At 39.6% G+C, this 25,430-nt stretch overlaps 1 protein-coding gene across 11 annotated transcripts in view; it reads right to left on the reverse strand.

The window, feature by feature from the left end:
• LOC113841302 (uncharacterized) overlaps positions 1–16,697 on the reverse strand; it is an 87,338-nt gene extending 70,641 nt beyond the window's left edge. For 7 of the 11 annotated variants that reach the window (XM_072030473.1, XM_038169581.2, XM_038169577.2 and 4 more), the window contains exons 1-4: positions 16,268–16,697; positions 11,955–12,088; positions 3,197–3,312; positions 724–888 (exon numbers count right to left, since the gene is read on the reverse strand). In XM_072030473.1, coding sequence (XP_071886574.1) covers positions 724–888; positions 3,197–3,312; positions 11,955–12,088; positions 16,268–16,428 — 576 coding nt within the window. In that variant the 5' untranslated portion in view covers positions 16,429–16,697. Of the gene's footprint in view, positions 1–723; positions 889–3,196; positions 3,313–11,954; positions 12,089–15,500; positions 15,520–15,691; positions 15,988–16,008; positions 16,096–16,267 lie in introns of those variants that run through there. The other 4 variants (XM_038169584.2, XM_038169585.2, XM_038169586.2 and 1 more) reach the window with 4 other exon arrangements.
• Between the last annotated feature and the right edge of the window lie 8,733 nt (positions 16,698–25,430).

A 25,430-nucleotide genomic window follows, 5' to 3' on the forward strand; every position in this document is an offset into this window, starting at 1 on the left:
CCTTACCCATAAGCTCTCAACTCGCTCTTCATCTACCCCTAGGCACAGCTCCACACATTCCAGTTGCTCTCTCACATAAAGAGCAACTCCACTACCTTCTTCTCCTGGTCGATCTTCTCTAAAAAGCATGTAGTCCTCCACGACAGCATTACACTCGTGTGAGCCATCTTACCATGTCTCTGTGATTACAATGAAATCATAGCCTTTGAATTTTGAGTTATTTGTGTGTGGTCACAAGATATTTATGAAACTCAAAGATATTTATGCTAATTTTGCAAGTTTCCACTAGGAAAAATCATTAACCTTTTGCCATAGCTAATCCCTTGTATGTCAAAAAGTAAATTCCTTCTTACTGTACTTAGGGAACTGCACGCTGTTATATGAGACAGCTACCATGATCTTACAACTTCTGAGACACTGCTCAGCTAACACAACCCAGATGGATATTTCATCAATGCACACAATTATATGCATGTTTCTTGAATTCAAGTAGAGTATGATTTCTCTGGTATCTTGCTAGAATGAATTCCACAGCCTAGACTGAACTTATTGTCACAGGAACATTCAAAATTCAAAATATCACTAGTAAACAATAAGAATCTTTCTTTTGGTTGTTTAAATTCCTACTGAAATCAATTAACAAAAGTTCTTAACACTTAAGATTGTAACTTATGAGTTATAACTCTACATCCTCCATTACTATTTCCAACAAAAAAAAGCTACCTGTGAATTCAAGTTTCCAACATAGACAGTTCTCCTGATTTCATCAATTTTGGATGGATCCACATTCCCCATAACTGGTGGCTGTGGTATTTCTCCCAGTGCTGTAATGTTAGGGTCCAATGATGCTGCTGATATTGCCCCCAAACTGCCAAGTGAAACACTGAGCTGGAGGAAAAAAAAAAAAAAAAAAAAAGTATACACAGGCAGAATATACTTCACTTGTTAATACTTATCTTCCTTGTGCCTTTCTGTAAAAGTCAACTCAATGAATATAGACACTATTTTAAACTGCATGATCCCAGTTGAGTAATTATTTTTTTAAGAATAAAAATCTACCCACAAATAACCATATATAGTTAAGATTTTCTGGGTTAAACCACTACAAAAGCACACAGTTAGCAGCTAAGAACCACACAGATGTTTGCTCACCCTATCCACCCTCAATTTTCACTCGATTTTCCCAGAGGCTGGTACATGATGGGGATGTGATACACCCACTCAATACCATGCTCTTTGGCCCAAGTGTCTATAAGGTTGTTTCGGAAATGAGTCCCATTGTCTGACTCAATTCTTTCTGGGGTGCCATGTCACTACAGGACTTGCTTTTCACAGAATCACAGAATTCTCTAGGTTGGAAAAGACCTCAAGATCATAAAGTCCAACCTCTGACCTAACACTAACAAGTCCTCCACTAAACCATATCACTAAGCTCTACATCTAAACGTCTTTAAAAGACCTCCAGGGATGGTGACTCCACCACTTCCCTGGGCAGCCCATTCCAATGCCTAACACCCCTCTCAGTAAAGAAGTTCTTCCTAATATCCAACCTAAAACACCTCTGGTGCAACTTTAGCCCATTCCCCCTCATCCTGTCACCAGGCACATGGGAGAATAGATCAACCCCCACCCCGCTACAGCCTCCTTTAACATACTTATAAAGAGCGATAAGGTTGCCCCTGAGCCTCCTTTTCTCCAGGCTGAACAAGCCCAGCTCCCTCAGCTGCTCCTCGTAGGACTTGTTCTCCAGACCCCTCACCAGCTTCGTCGCCCTTCTCTGGATTCGCTCGAGCACCTCGATGTCCTTCTTTCAAGGCCCAGGATAGCGCCCCAGGCAGTGGCATGGGGCACAGGATATGTTTCCAGCCTCCTTTGGTGGTTGCTTCCACCATTGGAAGTATGTGGTGCTTGCCAATGCGGGATTGAGGGAGTGTGATGTAATCAGTCTTCTGGGCCTCCCCATATTTATATTTCAGCCATCATCCTCCATACCAAGGAGGTTTTGACCATTTGGCTTGCTTGACTGCAGCACGTTTCACAATCATGAATAACCTGTGCTATAGTGTCCATGGTCAGGTCCACCCCTCCATCACGAGCCCACCTGTATGTTGCATCTCTACCTCGATGGCCTGAGGTGTCGTGGGCCCATCGGGCTATAAATAATTCACCTTTATGTTGCCAGTCCAGGTCCACCTGAGCCACTTCAATCTCAGCAGCCCAATACACCTGCTAGTTGTTTTGATGTCCTTCAGTGGCCCAATTCTAAGGTGTTAGAAATCTTCAGCAAGACACCAGTAACTTTTTTTTTTTTAATGTAACAAAAAGATACTACTTAGCTTTGTCTTGAAATCATCCTTTCATTATTCAACAGAAAGGGTCAGATAGCTTGACTTCCTCTTTTATAGTGTAAAATTCACAAATAATTTATCAAAGATTTTATATAAAAAAAACAAGCAAATTTACCTTGGAAGGTTAATTTAGAAACAAACATCTCTAAATAACACAATTATACTTGATTAGAAACAATTACAAAGTGGAAGCATAAGTAAACACATTTTTGTCTGTGAAGTGCCTGAACTATCACTTCCCAAGTCAATGAGTGCAATATCGCCTATTTCAAGAGAGGAAAATAAAAGCCATCATTCTTGTCAACTAGAAGTGATTTTCAAATCCATGCAATTTCTCTTATACAATGACCATTATGAACCATACACAGAATTAACATCAAAACATTTAATTGGTGATTTTGATCCCACTGTTTAATTATTTGTATGCTCTAAAACAGGTGTGGGAGGACAATCTTCAAAAAGGATGCTGACCTGTATGTGCAGATTTATTAAATATTGTTTTAACCAAGTTTTATTCTGCAACTTCTTTTTTACGAAAGGAAGGAAAGAAGGAAGATACTAAACATTAATTTCTTTTAGGATGCTGATCAATAGCTGTTAAGAATATAGAAGTGGAAATATTGTTTCTAGTAATGGAGACAAAAGAATAATTTAAGGACAGATTTGGGACTCTGCACATTCACATCTTGCAGTCTACCCTCAGAAGAGGCACCACAGCTAAATCTTCATTGATTTAGCATACAAGAGGACAACATCCATGGATCAGATAGTTGTTGTTCTCTGAACACAGAAAAGGCTATCGAGTATAGAAGAAACCAGAAATCAAATAGCAACTGAATTTTACTTACTGTAGTCAAAGGGGTTGGTGTAGGTATAGGAAGCAACCCTGCACCAGGCATCAGGCTTGTCATAGTAGGAGCAGGTGCCAATAGAGAAAGGGCTTTGGCTTCATCTGGGATTTTACCTGAAGAAGCAATTTAAAGTGTTATACGGCGTTGGAACACTACACAAATTTTCTACACGCTCTATGATTTTATAATTACCCTTACATTTAAAAAGGTTCATTCTTATTTATTACCTATGAGATCCTTACAAAGAAAGTAGTAGGAACAAATGCAAGGAATAAGTTTTCCCTTTTAACCTGCTCTACTTGAAAAAACAGAAGTGAGCAATACTTCAAAGACTAGCAATTTCATTAATTGATTATTTTAAAAACTGAACAATGCACACAATCATTTAACACTTTGAACTGTGGGTCACCTGTACTGGAAATTAAATGTTCATGAACCAAACGATATCAAGCATGGACAATTTCCCAGGACGATGTTTTCACGGGGATCGAAAGTTGTTTTACACATGACAACCATTCATGTTAGCTGCATCACTAATAGCACACAGAACATCAGATACAGAAAAGAATATCAGTTTTTAAAGTTTAATCCCCATAAATGGCAAATAACCCAATCAGTAAAAGAAGGGGGGGGAAGAAGAAGAAAGAAAAAAAAAGTATTTGCTATCTGAAATTTGTGACGACCCCCCCCACAATCTGGTGTTACCTATCTCTGATATAAAAATAAATAAAAATAAAATAAAAAACTACTGTGATTCTACACAATAAATACTACAAGTGAAGTTGGGAGTTGAGGAGGGCAGAAAAATTTAGATTTTTACTGTCTTACATTCTAGGTCACCTCAGCTTAACTGAAACTTCGATGTAAGCTGCAAATATACTGAGATTGAAGAAAAACATAACCAATCAGCTAAGCAAGCTATATTTTCCTAAAATATGTATTTACTACAGTTTCAAACAGATTATATTATCCCTGTCATGATAACAGTTTAAGTAATATCTTATCTAAACGCAGGTTTAATTCAAAGTCAGTTACAATTAGACTGCTAAATTAACCCCCCAAAATCTTCAAAAAGTAAAAGATACAATAGTTAAGCAATTTATTAAATGTACATATTAGATTTGAAATGCAAAAGGATTTAAACTAGCACAAAACACTTGAAAAGTTCTAATTATACTAGGTATCGATCATCTTTTCAAAATTGTTGGTGTAACTATAAATGACACCTAACTGAACCCTCTGGTATTACCCCATGGACTTTATTGAAGTAAATGCTTTTATTTAAATGTTTTTAAAGTCAAGATATCTACAAAGAATGTGCCAGTGTCTTTTACTGCTTTGGTTAGAACTGTGTATTTTTAATACAAACCCCTAACTTTAGGGATTTAAAAAGAATATATTAATATTCTTATCAAAAACAAAATACTGGAGAATTTTCAAAACTGTTCAATTTTAGCTACGCAAGTTCCAATAAACTCCACAGGAATCATACTACCTAAAAAAAAAAAGTACTTAAAAGTACTGTTGCAAGCCAGTACTGCAGGTCTGCAGCAAGGATTGAGTTACAATAGGATGCAACCAAAGCACAAAAAAATCTAAATTAAAATTATTAAACAATTAAAAATATTTAAGAAATATGCAGCATGGGTGGAATAGAAGAGAAAGTCAGGCATTTTGAAGGCAGGCATGCAACGAGAGGTGTACCTGATTTGCCTGACTGCTCATGAGAATGAGGTACTCTGCATCTAACTAAATAACCTTCCAAATACATGCTTGCAGTAACTGCATGCAAATTAGGCATACAATTATATACCAGTTCTTCTGAAAAAAATCAAAATAATTGTTTTCAAACAATTGATGAAGTAGACCATTAACTATTGGACCTTATTCTGAACAGCCAGCATCTTGCAATTAACTGTATACTCATGCAGGTTTCCACAGGACCAACAGACAGCTCAAGTAAATCCAGTGACAGAAATGGTTCCTAAAACTGTGCAACTGCATTCTAATTTAGATCCTTGGTCAGTCATGTACATAAACATGCCTATATTTAAGTATGCACTTACATACAGCCAATTAATACACACTTAACAGATTAAGGTATTTAGCCTTTTTACATAAATAGGAATTGAGTTAAGCACATAACTAAACAATGAGTTCAGTTCAAAAATGTACTTAAATGAAAAACCTAAACTTTAAGAATATAGCCCATCTTACCGAATAACTGGATTATTAATTTGCTCAAATGTTGCTTAAGGAATACGCTAAGCACTTTCATATTCAATAGTCAACTATTATGTATGTTCTTCATTCTTTTAACTGCTATATCTAAATTATATGTTAGCAGCATTTTTTCAAAGATATTTTGGTCTCTCAACAACGTAATGCTTTGTTTTAAGTACAAAATCCTGATGGTGAGTTCCATGCCACAAACAAAGATGTCCTCATTTATTTTATTCAATAATGGAGAAGGGTCCCTCTCTACAGACAGAACCCTGAAAATTTGTCTGTATTTTCAGATTAACTGTCTTCACAAGTTCACCCTCCAGTTTTTAAAATCAGATCAAACTAATCAAACTTTAACAGTTTTATAGAAAATGAATTGGGGAGAGGGGGGCTAAAATATCTTATAATTTCCTTTCCTGTTCTTTAGACATTTTTGAAAAACAAATCAATAAGTGAAGCTAACTAACCTAACAGCCATTAGGTTTTGGAATTTTATCTCCTTAATATTTAGAAAAGGAATACAAAGCTCACAAATATATACAGCAGAACATATCAGTTAATACAACTATTTTGGACATTAAGAATTATTTAAAATAACTGCTTTGGTGTTTAAATTCATGCTTTTAATCTTAAGACAAATGGAAATGAAGTAAAGATATTTATGTTCTAATAAGGGGAAATTGTCAAAAATAAATATGCCGCATATATACCACACACTTAGAAATATTTCCTATAAGTTTTTGAGCTTTACCTTGATCAGAGGGTTGGAGCAACTCTCCTATGAAGAGAGGCTGAGAGAGTTGGGGTTGTTCAACCTGGAGAAGAGAAGGCTCTGGGGAGACCTTATAGAGGCCTTCCTGTACCTTAAAGGGGGCCTACAAAAAAGCTGGGAAGGGACTCTTTGGGAGTGTAGTGACAGGGCAAGGAGCAATGGTTTTAAACTAAAAGCAGGGATATGTAGATTAGATATTTGGAATAAATTCTTTACTCTGAGGATGGTGAGGCACTGGAACAGGTTGACCAGAGAAGCTGTGGATGCCCCATCCCTGGAAGTGTTTAAGGCCAGGTTGGATGGGGTTTTGAACAACCAGGTCTAGCAGAAGGTGTCCCTGCCCATGGCAAGGGGGTTGGAACTAGATGATCTTTAAGGTCCCTTCTAACCCAAACCATTCTGTGATTCTATAAATAGAAATACTACTCTGAGATCTTTTTCATTAAAGGGCTGGCACATCAAGCAGGTGTCCTCCTATGTCTCTTGCCAGTTGAAGCCTGTTCTGTTAATACTACGTATTTGAGATAAGAGTCTGGTCTTAGGCTATATCTGGCTACTTTCAGATCAACATCTTCCAATGAACAGAACTGGTGTTTGCACACCCAACTGAGATGAAACTCCTGAACTGGCCTTCACATACTCAGAGAGTTGGAACCAGATGATCTTTAAGGTCCCTTCCAACTCTGAGCATTCTATGAGTTTGATCCTCACATCTTTATTTATTTATTTACTCCTTGCTTTGTAAAGCAATCTGTAAGCAAACAGATTAGCTCTGCATTGTCTAGAAATATTTTATGCTTCTTAGGAAGCTTACAGTTGTCCTAAATGTAAGTTATGATTGTTACTTTTTCCAAAGTGCTTAAGAGCCCTATAGTTAACCTAATCCATACCAGCATCCATTTTGCTAAACGCTGAATAAAAATATCTATGTTAAGCAAGTGCTAATCACAGTATTTTATTCTTCTCCAAGTACTCAGAAAAAAATAATTTCATATTCTTCTTACTGAAAATAAATGCTTAATCCTCCCCCCAAAACTGCTTTGACATTAAGTTTGTTTTAAAAATACATTCTGTTCACATCTACTCTAAACAAATAATTTTTCTGCTTTTTTTTTTTTTTAAATCAATGGCAAACACACACAAAATAATTTGTGTGATTCCATTTATGATTCTTATTGGATTTAGCAGTAGTGATTAAAGAGATTACAACTACTGGCAATTACCTCAACTGGCACAACTAAATCCAACAGAGATCATGAAGCTCTCTCCAGCTGCAGTTCACAGCTTGGTGCATTACCAAAGTGAAACCCATTGATTTAAATGCACTTAGCTGGGAAGAACAGTGTCTGAGATGAGATACACCACCCACCCCATCACTTCTACTTCAGTGGTTCCATTTCACAAGAAAGTAGTAAGACCATCACCTAGAGACGATAACCTTCTCAGTCACTCCAGCATGAACTGCCAAGGCTTGTAAGATTATGAGATGACCAAGACAAAAGAAAAAAAGAAAAAGTGTTAAAACCTCTTTTAGAAATAACCACCACTGGAGCATGTAGAAGTGCAATACACACATACAAAACTGATTCAATCTTCCCACTTTTCTCTAAAAATTACAAATAGAGAAGGATGAAGTCTTACTGCCACTGATCTCACTGGAACAAGACTATATTCACAAGTATTTCATGACATTCAATATCCATGAAAGTTCAATTTCAGAAATAATTAAACTCTTTATATTAGACATAAATAGAAAGACTTCTTTTAAACAGACCATGCAAATTGGTATATTTTTCACTATTCTAGTCTTCTAACACGATGTGCTCATCTGTTGATTTTAGATGCTTAAATGTATTCCAAACCAAATTTGTCTGTCATTCACAGCATGAAACTTAGTTAATCATATTCAGTACCTACCATCCACCATTGATAAACAGCTTTAGGTCAACTTCAAAAAAAAACATCGTGAACTCTTTACAAAATACCATTTTTAAAGAACCAAAGTACCAGTACACAAGGGAAAGAGACTGAACACAACAAAACAAAAAAGGCACAAAATAAAATAAAACCACAGAAAGAAAGCAAAATAAAATAAAAACTGAGACAAGGCGTCCATCTTCAGCAGGCCAGGCTTCAAACTCATTTCCCCCATCACTTGATGGCAGGTTTAGTGGCATGGCAAACAACACCTAAGTCAGGCAAGTGTAACAGGTCTATCTTGGCCAGTCTAGTCATCTAATAATGCATAAATATCCCACAGAAAACATACACAACCAAATTAATAGTCAAAATTCATCTACCAGATAGCATGGTCATAAGATTTAGAATGGTTAGGATGGCATCTTTTTCTTTTAACCTTTGAGCTCTCGAAGTATAACATTTAAAGAAAAAACTACTGATAGATACAAAAGAAAGTTATACTTTGACAGTTTGATGCCACATCATTTACAATTACATTTTGTTAAATTGTTTAATAAATGTCACAAAACTAACATTGATTTATGAAGGGATGGCAAGACATGGACTCCTGATGCCTCTTGAACAGGAAACATTTATTGCCATTTTTCACTACTACATATACTTTCCCCATAGCCCCACACGCTGTCCATGCGCCTGAATCTGTCATACAATTGGTTAGAGACCCTCAGACACATGCCTTGAGCCAGCCAGTAATTGGCCACTGCCCAAAGCTCATCTTTAACACTGTAACCAATTTACTTCATTTCAGCCTTGCTCAAGCTTTTGTTTCTACTGCTTGTTTCCTCATTATCTCTAATTCAGGGACATGTGAAACAGCACGGAGCCACCTGCGAATTCCTTTCCCACAGATTTAATTGTGTAGTGATTCCCTCCTTATGCTCCCTTGATTTACCACTGTTTAAATGCACTCTAAATTTCACATTTTATTATTTAAAAAAATAAAAAAAAATCAGTCCTGTTTTACCTCTCCTGTGTTCAATTCAGTGCATGAACCATTTCATTAGTGGCACTGTTGGCCACCAATATAATTTAACCTCCCAGTAGAATATAGCCATTGCTACTTTTAAAGTCTGTGATATACTCCACTGATTCCATTAACAACGTATTATATGATACATAGGAAATCAAGAAATGTTGCACTGTGGTCTCCAAAACCATACTTCTACACAATAAATTCCTCAGAAAGTTAAACCTATATGATTTCACAGAATCACAGAATTTCTAGGTTGGAAGAGACCTCAAGATCATCGAGTCCAACCTCTAACCTAACACTAACAGTCCCCACTAAACCATATCCCTAAGCTCTACATCTAAACGTCTTTTGAAGACTTCCAGGGATGGTGACTCCACCACCTCCCTGGGCAGCCCGTTCCAGTGCCTCACAACCCTTTCAGTAAAGAAATTCTTCCTAACATCTAACCTAAAGCTCCCCTGGCGTAACTTTAGCCCATTCCCCCTCGTCCTGTCACCAGGCACATGGGAGAACAGGCCAACCCCCACCTCTCTACAGCCTCCTTTAATGTACTTATACAGAGCAATAAGGTCACCCCTGAGCCTCCTCTTCTCTAGGCTGAACAAGCCCAGCTCCTTCAGCCGCTCCTCATAGGACTTGCTCTCCAGGCCCCTCACCAGCTTCGTCGCCCTTCTTTGGACCCGCTCAAGCACCTCGATGTCCTTCTTGTAGCGAGGGGCCCAAAACTGAACACAGTACTTTCACATCTTTACAATTTAAGATCAGTGACTCTGTTAGAAAGTTGCATGGAAACAGCATTCTGACATTAAAGAAAAAAATTGACCTCACAACCCAATCACTTGTTTACCTAATTACATACAAATCTCTGGGGTCTAGAATGGAGAAAGTATTACTGTTCCAAATCATAATACATTTTCATCAGAAATACCTAATAAGTCAGCTACAAATGGCATTGAAAGAAGAGTTCTCAGAACTTTGACTTTATTTTCCTTCCATTCATTGTCTACCACTAAGAGACAGGAAAATGTAGCTTTACCTGCCTGTTCTCCTATCATGTCAGGCAGTGATCTCATCACAAGAAAAACACCAGGAAGTGTTGTTCGTTCATTAGGTGGCAATCTTCCCTCTCTGGTAGTACTGAACCAGTGTTAAGGTCTTTTGGATGAAACATAAAACTAAGATCCTGAATAATTTAGAGTCAATTATTTAGGGGCAATTTTACAGTATTAAGGACTCTGGTCTAATACATTTTGCTTACACAAAAGCTTCAAGTGGATATAGCAATAACTTCTTCAGGGTTTAAGAATAAGTTCAAAAATTAAAATCAAAAAGCTCCCAAAGCAAAGGATAAAATCAACTAAAAAAATTTAAGTTTCACAAAGACAAAAATATGTGCCTATATTAACAAGACTATGAGAATTGACAGTATATTGTAGGTCAGTATAACCCTTAAACTAGTTTTAGAATCTATGAAATTTTGGAGACATGTCAGAGTTTGCTATGAACATCCCAGACCATTATTACAGCAGCACTAATCTCATACTATCCATGTCATGATTTTGAAAACATGCAAAAAAAAAAAAAAAAAAAAGGTACTCTGGGACCACTGTTAATGAACTCCAAAAAGTCAACAGCATTTTTTGAGCCAAAACCTGGCTCCTGCAGTTAGAAAAGTCATGTTAATAGCAGATATTTCTGTACTTGCTATAGTTTATGGTTCAATCATTCTAAATATTGTTGTTCGTGGCAAAACAGCTACCATGTTCAAAGTGAATTTAGCTTTATTCCACCAGCTGGCATGTTTCCACTCCAAATAGGTTAAAAAAATATCTAGATTCAAATGGGCAGATGCTCAGTTCCACAAAGATCCCAACAAAATCAATGGGGCTTCACCTAACTGCAGTTATCTGCCTATATATACACTTCAGCAATAGTAGGGCCATTCTTCATAGAGTTGTACTCAGATCTGGGATATTACATTAACAATAAGAATTTCCTTATATTCCACGTATTTTTAAAAGTACGGCCTCAGAGCTAATTAAAGGAACACCTGTAAATTTAGTAATCAAACATTTTTATTTTAAGAGTTATAGAAATATTTTACACTGAAAGCATTCTGTGCAGATGATTGCACAAGAGATATCTAAAAATCAAAAAGGAGTACCAGAACGCATAAGAAAGCCTTTTTATTGCAAATAAAGTAATATTTTCCACAGTAAGAAGGGAAAACTTAAATCTTTTTATTAAACTAGCAGGTAAACATTTATATGTAAAAAGTAATTATCACCATAAATAACAAATATTTTAAGTTAGATAAAACTAAAGTGGCCAAATGCATATATAACATATCTATAAGACATACTGGAATTCAGTCTTAAAAGCACCACCACCACTCATACCAAAGGTGATACATTAAGATCCAAACTGTAATGTTACCTGTGACAGGAAATTGCCTAATCTTTTCAGTGCTCCACTGACTTCAGTAAGAACTTTATATGGGAATAAGCTTGCCAATACTAATCATATTGAAGGGAAAAACAATTTATTTTACCTTTTTCTCCCCCAAAATATATAACTATGGAAAACAGAATTATCCTAATTAAAAGCAACTTTTTTTTCCCCTAATGCTGAGTTGAATTAAATCTATACAATTAGGTTACTCCATTCAATTTTATTTCAATAATATTTTTTTCAAAAAGCAATAAAACAAAATAACAGAGCACTACCTCCTTACATGGAAAGCTTAAAACAACTAGCAGACAGGACAAAGACCAAAATTACAGAAGAATGTCTAAAATACCAACCTTCAGCACAGGGCACAACTATCAAAGCTCTGTCAATAAAAACTGTGTTAGTTAGATGCTGGGCCACACCAACACTTGATGCCTCACGAAACTTAATATAACATACTTTGGAAGAAAAAGCAAGAGGTGCGTTGCTGCAAGATAAAAGGGGAAGAAAAAAAAAAAACACAATTAGTTACATTGAATACATTTGTGTTTGTTTTTTTGTTTTTTTGTTTTTTTTTGTATATATGTGTTTTTTAAGTGTACTCATTGTGGCCTTCCAATACTCGAAGGAAGGTGTATAAACAGGAAGGGGAATGCCTGTTTACATGTGTTGATAGTGATAGGACAAGGGGGAATGGTTTTGAACTAAGACAGGGGAGATTTAGGTTAGAAATTAGGAGAAAGCTTTTCACTCAGAGTGATGAGGCACTGGAACAGCTTAGGTTGCCCAGGGAGGCTGTGGATGCCCTGTCCCTGGAGGCATTCAAGGCCAGGCTGGGTACAGCTCTGGGCAGCCTACTCTAATGCTTGGCAACCCTGCCCAGAGCAGGGGGGTTGAAACGAGATGACCTTCAAGGTCCTTTTCAACCCAGGCCATTTTATGATTCTATTATATATTTTTTTATTTTTAAAAAACAATAATATTTTTTAGACTTCCTGGAAAAAATACCCAAAAGACAAGAATATGGAAGTTTACTAACTTGTATACTTAATATCACTAAAAAGTGATATTAACACCTCCTCCTTTTTATTGGAAACTTTTAGAAGCCAAAATCCCAAGTTAACAAGACTTATTCTCTTTACAGATCTTGCTATACAACATTTCCAATTACTATTCTAAATAACACAAAACAAACTACATCCCATTTGTCAAGTAAATATTTTATAGTTAATCTTTTTTTTTTTCCCCTTACACTGTATAAGCCTTGTTCAGGGAATTCAAACAATAAGTCCGGCCATTTTCAGCAAGTCCTTCAAATATTAGCCCATACTAACTGAAAAAGTGTTTTAGGTCTTCACCAAAAATGTTTTGTTAATTCTTATTCATATTAAAGTGATTCTTGAGAATTCTTTCAAGTGTTTGTTCTTAGTTCACTAATGTAACAAAAACCCTTTATATCATCTACCCTAGTTTGACATAGTATAATAAGCAATAACATTGGAAGAGGTAATAGGAATTCACTCATCGTATTATGCATTAGGAAGACAATTACAAATATATATATTGGGTAATTTGCTTTTTCATTAAGAAGTACACCAAGAAAGATGTCAGAAAGCACAATATGTAAACATTGTAATCTTAATCAAAGTCAAAAATATTTGTTTTTAAAAAAATGTATTCCTTAGTTGAGGTTTATATCCTTTATACAAGCTTTTTCTTTCTTTTATATTTCTTCATATGAAGAAAATACACATAAAGTCTTCAAAGAAAGAATACTTCAAAGAAAGAATATTGCTGGAACATCAGCAAGTTCCATTTGAAGATTGTACTATCTTCCAAGACCACTCCAGATCATCCAGAAGCAAACAGTATTATAGCAGGGTTTTCAACACCTAATACAGACATCTCATCTCTCTCTGCTTTTCAACAACTTGGTCTGCAAAAATCCAATTTTTTCCTCAATAAAGATTTTCAATGTTTAACCACTTGAAAATCATCTTACAGTCACATTTGAAGGCTTATCACTACAAATTGAATTTTGAAGGCTTCTCTGAAACAGATTTCAACTGTACAAAGCATGACTGGGACTAATAATCTGATTACAGACATAACTGGTCTCCTAGTATGTTGAAAAACATTTCTAAGCTATATGAGTATTTAGCATACTAGAGTACACATTCAAGGCAAAAGACCTGTCACACCCTGCAAACCAGCTTCAGATTTCAACTGTACTGCAAACATAGTGATTTATAAAAACTGTTTTGTCTTGTTTAGAATTGTGTAAGAGTAGCCATATGTCCTGTTCTCACAAAACTCTAAGTAATCAAAAGAAAGATACCAAATTAATACTTAATTGATCACCACATTTTGTAAGACTCAATATAAATAATTTTAGGCTGTTAAAATGAACAACAACAACAAAAAACACACCACACAACAGAGACAAAAATTTCATGGAATAGCCTACAAAACAGGGGACACAGCATTCTATCTCATGTTACTGTATATTCAAATGTTGGCATCGCTTACCACACAAGAAGTACTGAAACCAAAGGGTTTTGATTAATGAAAATAAAACACGAATTGACAAACTACCAAAACTGCACGATTTAATTTAACATTAAGAAGTCTGCTCAATCCATTCTGGGATACAAAATAAAGGACTGTAACAGAAACTGTTACTTTAAAAACCAGCTTTCAGATACTAATTGCTGGGAAAAGTCGCTGGGTTCAGGAAGTTCACTGAGAACACTAAAGAGTCATCTTAAAGAACTCACATTTGATTTAATGCATTAGAAAACTGAGGTGGTTTCTCTCTCCCCCTCCACATTTTGCATGCTTACAAGAACTTTAAATCGTCTATTAGAGTAGTTCACTTGATATAATCTGTAACTAATTACACTCAGCATTGGAGACTTCCTTTTAGTTGTTTTTGTGCATTTTGTTTGTTTGTTTATTTTTTCCTTTAATAATTTTTCTGCTACATCCTATAAAACCAAGGGATGTTAGTGATAGGAGACTAGAAAAAAGTAGAAAAAAAATCAGTAAGAAGGAATTCTTCTCTCTAATACTAGTTCAGACAACCATAGCATAGCCCTATATTTTGTCCTAAAATCACTGAGACACCATAGATGCCAGATACATCATCCTTGCTTCCTATTAAGTCATAGCCTTCTTTTTTCATTCAAGTCAGCAGTAAAGTGGCTAATAATGAGTTATAGTGGAACGGTGCTATCAAAGGAATCTCTTATAAGGTGGATATTATCACCTGATTAAATTCACCATTGCTACAAATGCTTTGGATTGCTCTGACAGAGGAAAATAACTTCAGAATTTTCCCCTCCAATCCTCTGATAACACATAATGCTGCATCTTCCAGAAATAGGAAAATATTTAATAATTTAAAAAAAAAAAGTTGTCAAGAGCAATGTTCCAAAACGTATACATGTCTTTAACCAAGTTAATTCATAAATACCAGAATAAAACTTATTTCCTTTCAACCAAAAATTAGCTTTTTAAATGAAAAATCTTTTGAAATTAAATCCATAAAAACTATTCTATGAAATACTCAAATTAAGGGGAAGAAGTAGAAGGCTGACAAACATGACTGACTTGGAAGAGATAAGGAATAATTTATACTTCTATTTGGAAATACCTTAATACTTGATTAGGAAAAAAAAAGAAGAAAGCTTATATTCTTTATAAAAAGTGTATGCACATATATATATATATATTCTGTTAACTCTTGTGCATCATCAACAGAACTGGAAGTTCACATCCATTAGAAATAAGCATGCCCAGCAAAGGGAATGGGATTACAAACGTTACAGCAAACCTCTTAACTTGAATGCCCCTTTAAAAAAAAAAAAAAAAAAAAAAAAAAAAAAAAAACCACATACAGGAGAGTACAACTTCACCGTTCTGAAAAATCATGCTTGATTACGTAAAAATAGTGAGTACACTGAATATCTGCAATACCAAATTAGAAAAAAAAAAAAAAAACAGGTTACAATTGTACACAGTGCAACATGTAATTTTCTTTGACGCTTTTATCTATTAAAAAGTTAGTTTAATACTCTTAATATTATACCTTATATTATTCTTTAAACAAGAACTGGAATTCTGGAATGACTGAACACTACCATGCCACCATCCTCCCGTCTGATCCCCCCCCAACCTACACACACATAACTCAGGGAAGTGTCTGAGCGAAAAGAAGTGGACTACAGAATAGGTATTTCAGTAAAAGGAGGAAAAAGAGAGACGTGCGCCGCAGAAGCGCTTTGGGGACAATCTCTGAGCACGCGTCTCCCTAGGCCTTAGACTGTGACTCAGTGCCGGCATCATCCAGCGAACGGCCGAGCTCTTGCCGCTACCACTAAGCCACAGAACCCGCCGTGCTCCTACAGGCCACTCCGGAGATGCCGCAGGTACTTCAGGACAGGACCGCCATCTTAAGTTCGGATGGAGCTCCTTTCCCCTACCGTTCCTGTTATACAAAGGGGTAGGACCACGTGACCCCGCTCTCTGTGTGGGAGGTTGCGGTGCCCACAATCAAGATGTGGGGAAATCAAGTAGGGCCTTCTCACAACCCTCCCAACTCCTCTAAACCGTTTCATTCTCCCAGGTCTCTATCGCTCCGGAGACCGGTGCAGGCCCCACTTACTCTGGGGGATAGAGACGCAACTCCTCAATATCTCCCAGGAAACCGAAGAGAGTCCGCATCTGCTCACTGGTTACCGCCGAGGACAGGTTCGTGACCTGGATGACAGATGTGGGGCCCAAAGGAAAACCCAGCGGCATTCCGATTCCTCCGCTGTTCATCATGGCGGAGTCCGCACGACCGCTCCGCTCGCGACAGTGTCACACGCAGCCAAAGAGACGGACCAGACAACAGAGAAGAATGTGCGGCGCTCGCCAGAGCGTCCCAGTGTTCAGACGCTCTAGCGGCGAACTCGATTGCTCGCCGGAGGCGTTACTTGGCGGGCAGATGCTTATTGCCTGCCAGATGAGGCGCTCCGGGGAACGGCCGCCCTCAGACCTGCCAGTAGCGATGAAACTCCTAGCTCAGCCGTAAACACCCCCGGGCTGTTGTGGTTTAACCCAGCCGGCAGCTAAACACCACACAGCCGTTCGCCCACCCTCCCCCCTCCCTCTCTGGGATGGCGGAGAGAAACGGGAAAATGAAGCCTGTGAGTTGAGATAAAGACAGTTTATTAAGACAGAGGACATAATAATAACAATAATAATAACAATAATGATGATGATAGTACTGCTAATAATAACGTGTACAAAACAAGTGATGCACAATGCAATTGCTCACCACCCGCTGACCGATGCCCAGCCTAACCCTGAGCAGTCCGGCCCCCTCCCCCCGGCTAGCCACCCCTATATATTGTTTAGCATGACGTCAGATGGTATGCAATACCCCTTTGGCCAGTTTGGGTCACCTGTCCTGGGTCTGTCCCATCCCAGCTCTTACTGCATCCCCAGCCTGACTGCTGGCAGGACAGAGTGAGAAGCAGAAACGTCCTTGGCTTGGTGTAAGCACTGCTCTGCAACAATTAAAACATCAGCATGTTATCAGCACTCTTCTCATCATAAATCTAAAACATAGCATTCTACCAGCTACTAGGAAGAAAATTAACTCTGTTCTAACTGAAACCAGGGCATCTATCCACCCCTTATTCCATACCATTTATGTCATGCTCAGGTTACACTCTTTTCCATACATTCTAATTAATCACCATTTTCATCTAGGGTATATAGTAATCATGGTAGTGATGGCATACAGTACTGTATAATAATTAACATGATACAATTCAACTCATGGGCTATTCTCACCCAGTATTAAATCCCCTTGAGGTACACACCGGACCTTTCCATTCTTTTGCATCACCCACCAAGTGCATCAAGGTCCCTGAACAAAAGCAATTCCATGAATGGGTTTGCCTTTTCCTGAGGCAGGAGTAGCCCAGACTGTTTTACCCAGCATATTTCTTACATGCACTACAGGAACTTTATCCCCATCTACAGTAAGTAACAGGTTTGATTGAGCAGGTTCAGCTCGGTTGGCAGATCCCCTAGTACTGACTAACCAGGTGGCCTTTGCCAAATGTGTATCCCAATTTTAGAATGTCCCAGCACCAATTGCTTTCAAGGTAGTCTTTAACAGGCCATTGTATCGTTCAACTTTCCTGGAGGCTGGTGCATGATAGGGGATGTGATACACCCACTCAATACCATGTTCTTTAGCCCAAGTGTCTATAAGGTTGTTTCGGAAATGAGTTCCATTGTCTGACTCTATTCTTTCTGGGGTGCCATGTCGCCATAGGACTTGCTTTTCAAGGCCCAGGATTGTGTTCTGGGCGGTGGCATGGGGCACAGGATATGTTTCCAGTCATCCAGTGGTTGCTTCCACCATTGTAAGTACATGGCGCTTGCCATTGCGAGTTTGAGGGAGTGTGATGTAATCAATCTGCCAGGCCTCTCCATATTTATATTTCAGCCATCGTCCTCCATACCAAAGAGGCTTTGACCGTTTGGCTTGCTTGATTGCAGCACATGTTTCACAGTCATGAATAACCTGTGCTATAGCGTCCGTGGTCAGGTCCACCCCTCAATTACGAGCCCATCTGTATGTTGCATCTCTACCTTGATGGCCTGAGGTGTCTTGGGCCCATCGGGCTATAAATAATTCACCTTTATGCTGCCAATCCAGGTCCACCTGAGCTACTTCAATCTTTGCAGCCTGATCCACCTGCTGGTTGTTTTGATGTTCTTCAGTAGCCCGATTCTTGGGCACATGAGCATCTACGTGGCGTACTTTCACAGCCAGGTTCTCTACCCGAGCAGCAATATCTTGCCACAATGCAGCAGCCCAGATGGGTTTGCCCCTGCGCTGCCAGTTGTTTTGCTTCCATTGCTGTAACCATCCCCACAGGGCATTTGCTACCATCCATGAATCGGTGTAGAGATAGAGAACTGGCCATTTTTCTCGTTCAGCAATGTCTAAAGCCATCTGAATGGCCTTCACTTCTGCAAACTGACTCGATTCACCTTCTCCCTCAGCAGCTTCTGCAACTCGTCGCGTAGGGCTCCATACAGCAGCCTTCCATCTCTGATGCTTCCCCACAATACGACAGGACCCATCAGTGAACAGGGCATATTTCTTCTCATTCTCTGGTAACTGGTTGTACAGTGGGGCTTCTTCAGCACGACCCACCTCCTCCTCTGATGATATCCCAAAGTATTTGCCTTCTGGCCAGTCCATGATCACTTCCAATATTCCTGGGCGACTGGGGTTTCCTATTCGAGCCCGCTGAGTAATCAGTGCAACCCACTTGCTCCATGTAGCATCAGTTGCATGATGCGTAGAGGGGACCCTTCCCTTGAACATCCAGCCTAGTACCGGCAATCGGGGTGCTAGGAGGAGCTGCGCTTCAGTACCGACCACTTCCGAAGCAGATCAAACTCCTTCATATGCTGCCAATATCTCCTTTTCAGTTGGAGTGTAGCGGGCCTCAGATCCTCTGTATCCCCGACTCCAAAACCCCAGGGGTCAACCTCGAGTTTCCCCAGGTTCTTTCTGCCAGAGGCTCCAGGTGGGGCCGTTCTCCCCGGCTGCAGTGTAGAGCACATTCTTTACATCTGGTCCTGTTCGAACTGGCCCAAGGGCTACTGCGTGGACTATTTCCTGCTTGATTTGTTCAAAGGCTTGTCGTTGTTCAGGGCCCCATTCAAACTCATTCTTCTTACGGGTTACTTGGTAGAGCGGGTTTACAATCAGACTGTAATTTGGGATGTGCATTCTCCAAAACCCCACAACACCTAGGAAAGTCTGTGTTTCTTTTTTGTTAGTTGGTGGAGACATAGCTGTTATTTTATTGATCACATCCATTGGGATTTGACGACATCCATCTTGACATTTTATTACTAAAAATTGGATCTCCCGTGCAGGTCCTTTGACTTTGTTTTATGGCAAAACCGGCTTTCAGAAGGATTTGGACTGTTTTCTTCCCTTTCTCGAAAACTTCCTCTGCTGTGTCACCATGCCACACAATAATGTCATCGATGTACTGCAAGTGTTCAGGAGCTTCCCCCTGCTCTAGCGCAGACTGGATCAGCCTATGGCAAATGGTAGGGCTGTGTTTCCACCCCTGGGGCAGCCTATTCCAAGTATATTGGACTCCCCTCCAAGTGAAAGCAAATTGTGGCCTGCACTCTGCTGCTAGAGGGATGGAGAAAAATGCATTAGCGATATCAATTGTGGTGTACCACTTGGCTGCCTTCGTTTCAAGTTCGTACTGAAGTTCCAGCATGTCCGGCACTGCAGCACTCAGTGGTGGCGTGAATTCGTTCAGGCCACGATAGTCCACTGTTAGTCTCCACTCGCCATTAGACTTTCTCACTGGCCATATGGGACTATTGAAAGGTGAATGAGTCTTGCTGATCACTCCTTGGCTCTCCAATTGACGAATTAGCTTATGGATGGGAATCAGGGAGTCTCGGTTAGTGCGATATTGCCGCCGGTGCACAGTTGTGGTAGCGATTGGCACTTGCTGTTTTTCGATCCTCAGCAACCCCACAACAGAAGGGTCCTCTGAGAGACCAGGCAAGGTAGATAATTGTTTAATGCCCTCTGTCTCTAAGGCAGCTCTACCAAAAGCCCACCGGAACCCTTTTGGGTCCTTGCAATATCCTCTTCTAAGATAGTCTATGCCAAGGATACTAGGAGCATCTGGGCCAGTCACAATGCGGTGCTTTTCCCACTCATTCCCAGTCAGACTCACTTCAGCCTCCAATACAGTCAACTGCTGAGATCCCCCTGTCACTCCACAAATACAGATGGGCTCTGGCCCTTTATAGCTCGATGGCATTACAGTACATTGTGCACCGGTGTCTACTAAAGCCTTATACTTCTGTGCGTCTGACGTGCCAGGCCATCGAATCCACACAGTCCAGTAAACTCGATTGTCCCTTTCCTCCCCCTGGCTGGAGGCAGGGCCCCCCTAATCCTGGTCAGAATCTTCTTCGTTTCTGTGTTTGAAGGACTGTCTGCTGGAAGTTGGAGCAGCAAACTTTTCAGAGAATCCCTTTTTCCCAATTGTTTTCTTTTGCAACTCACATACCCGTGCCTCTAGGGTCGCAGTAGATTTTCCATCCCATTTTCTCATGTCCTCTCCATGGTCTCGTAAGTAAAACCACAGGGTGGCACGGGGTGAGTACCCACCATATCGTCTTCCTTGTGTGGGTGAACGCCTACCCCTGATAGCTGAGACACTGCTTTGTACAGGTACGGAGGAGAATAATCTCTCTTCAAGTTGGTGAACCTTTTCAGAAAGTTTCTCCTCAGTGTTCTCTTTTGGTCAGTGGACACTGGTTGGTTCAGGTGGGGAGGAAGATAGATTCTCTTTAAGTTGATGGAACTCTTCTCCACAGCTGAGACGCAGGCCTGTAAGGAAGAGGAGAGACTTTCTTCGTACTGCCAGAGTTGTTTAGCCACTTCATCCACTGTGGGTTCCTCATCCTCTTTCCAGGCCATTATTGCCAAAGAGCTGGCATATGATGATGGTGGACTCTGTACAAACTTCAGCCACATGGGTCGTGTACACCCGACTTCATCTGGATCTTTGGATGTTTGTCTGAGGTCTGGATCCACATAAATCACCTCCCGTGCGGCTAATTCCATCAGGTACTGGATTCCCTTCTCCATGGTGGTCCATTTGCCTGGTAGACATACAAGTTCTTCCTTGAAGGGATATCTTTCCCTCAGAGCTGAGAGGAGACGCTTCCAGAGGCTGTGAGATTGTGCTCCATCTGCAATTGCTTTGTCAATGCCTGCGTCTCTAGCAAGGGATCCCAGCCACCTGGCTTCCCTGCCGTCTAATTCCACACAATTGGCTCCAGAGTCCCAGCACCGGAGCAGCCAGGTGACAAGCTGCTCACCTATACAACGACCAAAATCTTTTCGCACATCTTGTAGCTCACACTTGTATAGGTTTCGGGTAGTTACTGTTGATTTTTCAGCATCCTCATCTTCCTCCTCCTGAATCTTTGATGGCCCAGCATCGTCGTCGTCTCTATACCTAGATTTGGCAGAAGAGTCTCTGCGTTCTAAACGACCTGAATCTCTATACCATTTTTTCACCTTCTCTGCAGGGGCAGCTTGCACTGCTACAGCTCGTTTCTATGACCCAACTAAAGCAGCTTGAGCGGCTGCAGGAGCAGGAGCTGGAGCGGCTGCAGGAGCTGGAGCGGCTGCAGGAACCGGAGCTGGAGCAGCTGCAGGAGCAGGAGATGGGGCGGCTGCAGGAACTGGAGTGGCTTTATGAGCTGGAAATGGAGCGGCTGCATTGTCCATTGTAGGGGTTAGAGTAGCTGTTGGGTCTGTCACTAGGTTGATAGTGTGAAACATGTTCATCTGATTCGTGTCAATGTGGAACAATGCTAGGGCCTCATAATGAAATGCGACCTTCTGTCTTACATTCCCATGTATAAATAACCACAAGTCCAAGAGAAACAGAGTGGTTCGTGTATATAGTTCTTGTATCTTGCAAAAGAATGGTCTAGCAATTCGTGTCAATAGAGGGTTTGAAGGGTAAACCTTGAGACTCAGGTCTGGGAGATAAGAGAATAGGGGGGAGTTTTTTGAGATAACTGCTGATTATTGCATGAGACACAACTTTCTGACATCTGGCCCAGAGACTACGAAATAAGGAGAGCAGGGGAAGCTGAAGAACGACCGAAGGACAAAGCGTGGGAGGAAGACTACGAGCCTTCAGTACGAGCGACCCCCAGAGGGACCACCGGAGACTGATATGCATGCGTCCGTGGGATGGTTCAGCTCCTGGGAAACTAATTATAATAACCCCGCCTTTTCCAAAAGTGGTGATGAATATGTATTAGCCTAGGAGCATATAAAACCAGCCACCTGATGTAACTGGTGCGCGTCTTGGTGGAGCAGAGACTCCCGGCGCACCCAGCGCTGTTTGCTTACCTCTATTCCTTTAATAAATTGTAAACTTTGATTGTAACACTATTTGGGACTCAGTCATTTATTACAATAGTATTAATTGCAGCTCGATAGGCATGGGCCAGACCCCAGCACACTACAGTGATTTGTGTCTCTTTGGAATTGCCAGAGTCATGACACCCTTTTTTCAAGAATTCTCCCAGTGTTTTAGGATGTTGCAGTTGTTCAGGGGTGAATTTCCAAAACAGTGGAGGTGCCCACTGCTCTAGAAACCTGACCATATCCTCCCACACTCCCTGCCACTCACAACTATCCTGCCTCAGGACAGATCTCTGGATGAGATTCTTAAATAGTTGTTTAACCTTAAACAAAACCTGAAGCGCATTCAGGAGACATAACAATAACAACATGCTGGTCTGAGTATCCCAAGGATATTCAACATCTTGGAGAACTATCGTAACAAGCTCGGAGAATAAGAGTGGTGAAGGAGAAAGGGAGAGTGAACAAGTAAGAAAAAAATATCTCCCCCTTTCCCCTCCACAGATTGGCTCCCTGATGAAAAAAGGCAATAGGTGTAATTGTTAATAGTTTCCGAGATATGATTTCCAAAGTATAGTCGACGACAGTGCTGAGTAGAAATACCAGGTTAGAGTCATTACCAGAAATTTCATTATTTCATAAGCCACTGTTAAACAGCACAGTACCATAATGATCTGAAACCAGGGCCCGGAAAGCATAAACAGCATGACAGAGATCACATACGGAAAGTAACGTGCTATAATACTCAATCTGGAAAACAGGCGCAGCAAACTTGAGATTAAAGCAATCAACATTGTGACTAGCAACTATTAAGCAGGTCTAATACTTATACCAATTTTAGTTTACCGCACTCTGGTCAGATCTGCTGTTATCTCAACCCTTTGGGCCCCATGTTGGGTGCCAAAAAAGACTGTTGTGATTTAACCCGGCTGGCAGCTAAGCATCACACAGCCTTTCGCTCACCCTCTCCCCTCCCTCTCTGGGATGGGGGAGAGAAACAGGAATGCAAAGCCTGTGAGTTGAGATAAAAACAGTTTATTAAGACAGGAAAATAATAACAACAACAACAATAATAATAACGATAATGATGATGATAGTACTGCTAATAATAATGTGTACAAAACAAGCGATGCACAATGCAATTGCTCACCACCCGCTGACCGATGCCCAGCCTAACCCTGAGCAGTCCAGCCCTCCTCCCCCCGGCTAACCACCCCTATATATTGTTTAGCATGACGTCAGATGGTATGCAATACCCCTTTGGCCAGTATGGGTCACCTGTCCTGGGTCTGTCCCATCCCAGCTCTTGCTGCATCCCCAGCCTGCCTGCTGGCAGGACAGAGTGAGAAGCAGAAACGTCCTTGGCTTGGTGTAAGCACTGCTCTGCAACAATTAAAACATCGGGGTGTTATCAGCACTCTTCTCATCATAAATCTAAAACATAGCATTCTACCAGCTACTAGGAAGAAAATTAACTCTGTCCTAACTGAAACCAGGACAGTATGTGGTAACAGTGCTAACTGGTTTTCTTTTACTTTAGCAGAGTGAAATGCTTCTTGAATAAGATATTTTAAACCCAAAATACCAAAGAGTCTAGGTACAAAACCTCACCTTTAATAGGTCACCTTTGTCTCTATAATTGATTTGTCATGAAATTCACTAACTCTGCTAACAGGAACGGTTGTAATGGAATAAGCTGTTAATGGTTTTGTTATAACTTGACTGGGAGTCTATCCCAATTAAATTGATTTTTACCTGAAGTTACAGTTCAAGTTCTCTTTAAAAAAATAAATTAACTCTAGAAAATGAAACTGAGCGTTTTGCATATGAGTGATCGGATGTTTTAACTGCAGTCTTTCTTAGGTGGCAAAGAACTGCATCTTGACACTGAATGACTCTGGTTTCAGACAATATTTTAATTTTTAAATATTTCCATACCCCAAACCTGAACTGAAAATGAACTTAAGTACTTAAGTATTCTTGAAGCTGTCTGGGCTGAAAAAAAAAAAAGTATATTTGTGATACTTCCATGAGCAAGTAAGTTAGTTGTTACAGAATCTCCATGGATAAGTCTGGGTAATGCTCCATATATTGATGCCTGTATATTTCAATTGACAGTAAACTAGTACTTTACAAAGAATAAGTTACAGACTTTTAAATAAAATAAATCTTGGACAATTGCTTGAGATTACTTTAAATGTGTATGTTTCAGGTAGTACTTATTTGAAAATCATAATCAGTACAGTCATTCTTTTTGTAAATGGAATCCGGATTCTAAAAATGCAAGATTCAAGATCCAAATTAAATGTTGTTGTTTGTTGTTTTCTTCAGACATCCTGATAACTTTCTAATTAGCCAAAGCTTAGATAACTTTATCTGGAGAATTCAGGATCTTTTATTACATTTTTTGCAAAAATAAACTCTGGTATGATTATTCTATCATTGCATAAAGTATTACATAAAAAAAAACACCTGTTTTGACCAGTATATCTTGTTGAAAGACTGTTAGCAGAGGGGTAGAAATTATTACTGCTCTGAAGATTCATATCCTTTCTCCTTACATCTCTCAGTGGAGGTTACCAGAAAAATGAGCTCTAATTCATCATGAGAAAAAAATCTGTAATGTCAGAACTGACTGGGATACCCTCCTTAATGTATAGTCTTTAATAATAAATATGAAATTCTGAGCTACTGGTCTCCTTCCCAAAAACAGAACAGAAGAAAAACACTGTTTAGATTTGGTATTTGTCAGCCACAGGATAAAATTAACTTGGAAAAAAAATCTGGGAAAAAAAAATGGATTTCAGAAGATGTG

This window comes from Anas platyrhynchos, chromosome W (genome assembly GCF_047663525.1).
Source record: "Anas platyrhynchos isolate ZD024472 breed Pekin duck chromosome W, IASCAAS_PekinDuck_T2T, whole genome shotgun sequence".
NCBI lineage: Eukaryota > Metazoa > Chordata > Aves > Anseriformes > Anatidae > Anas > Anas platyrhynchos.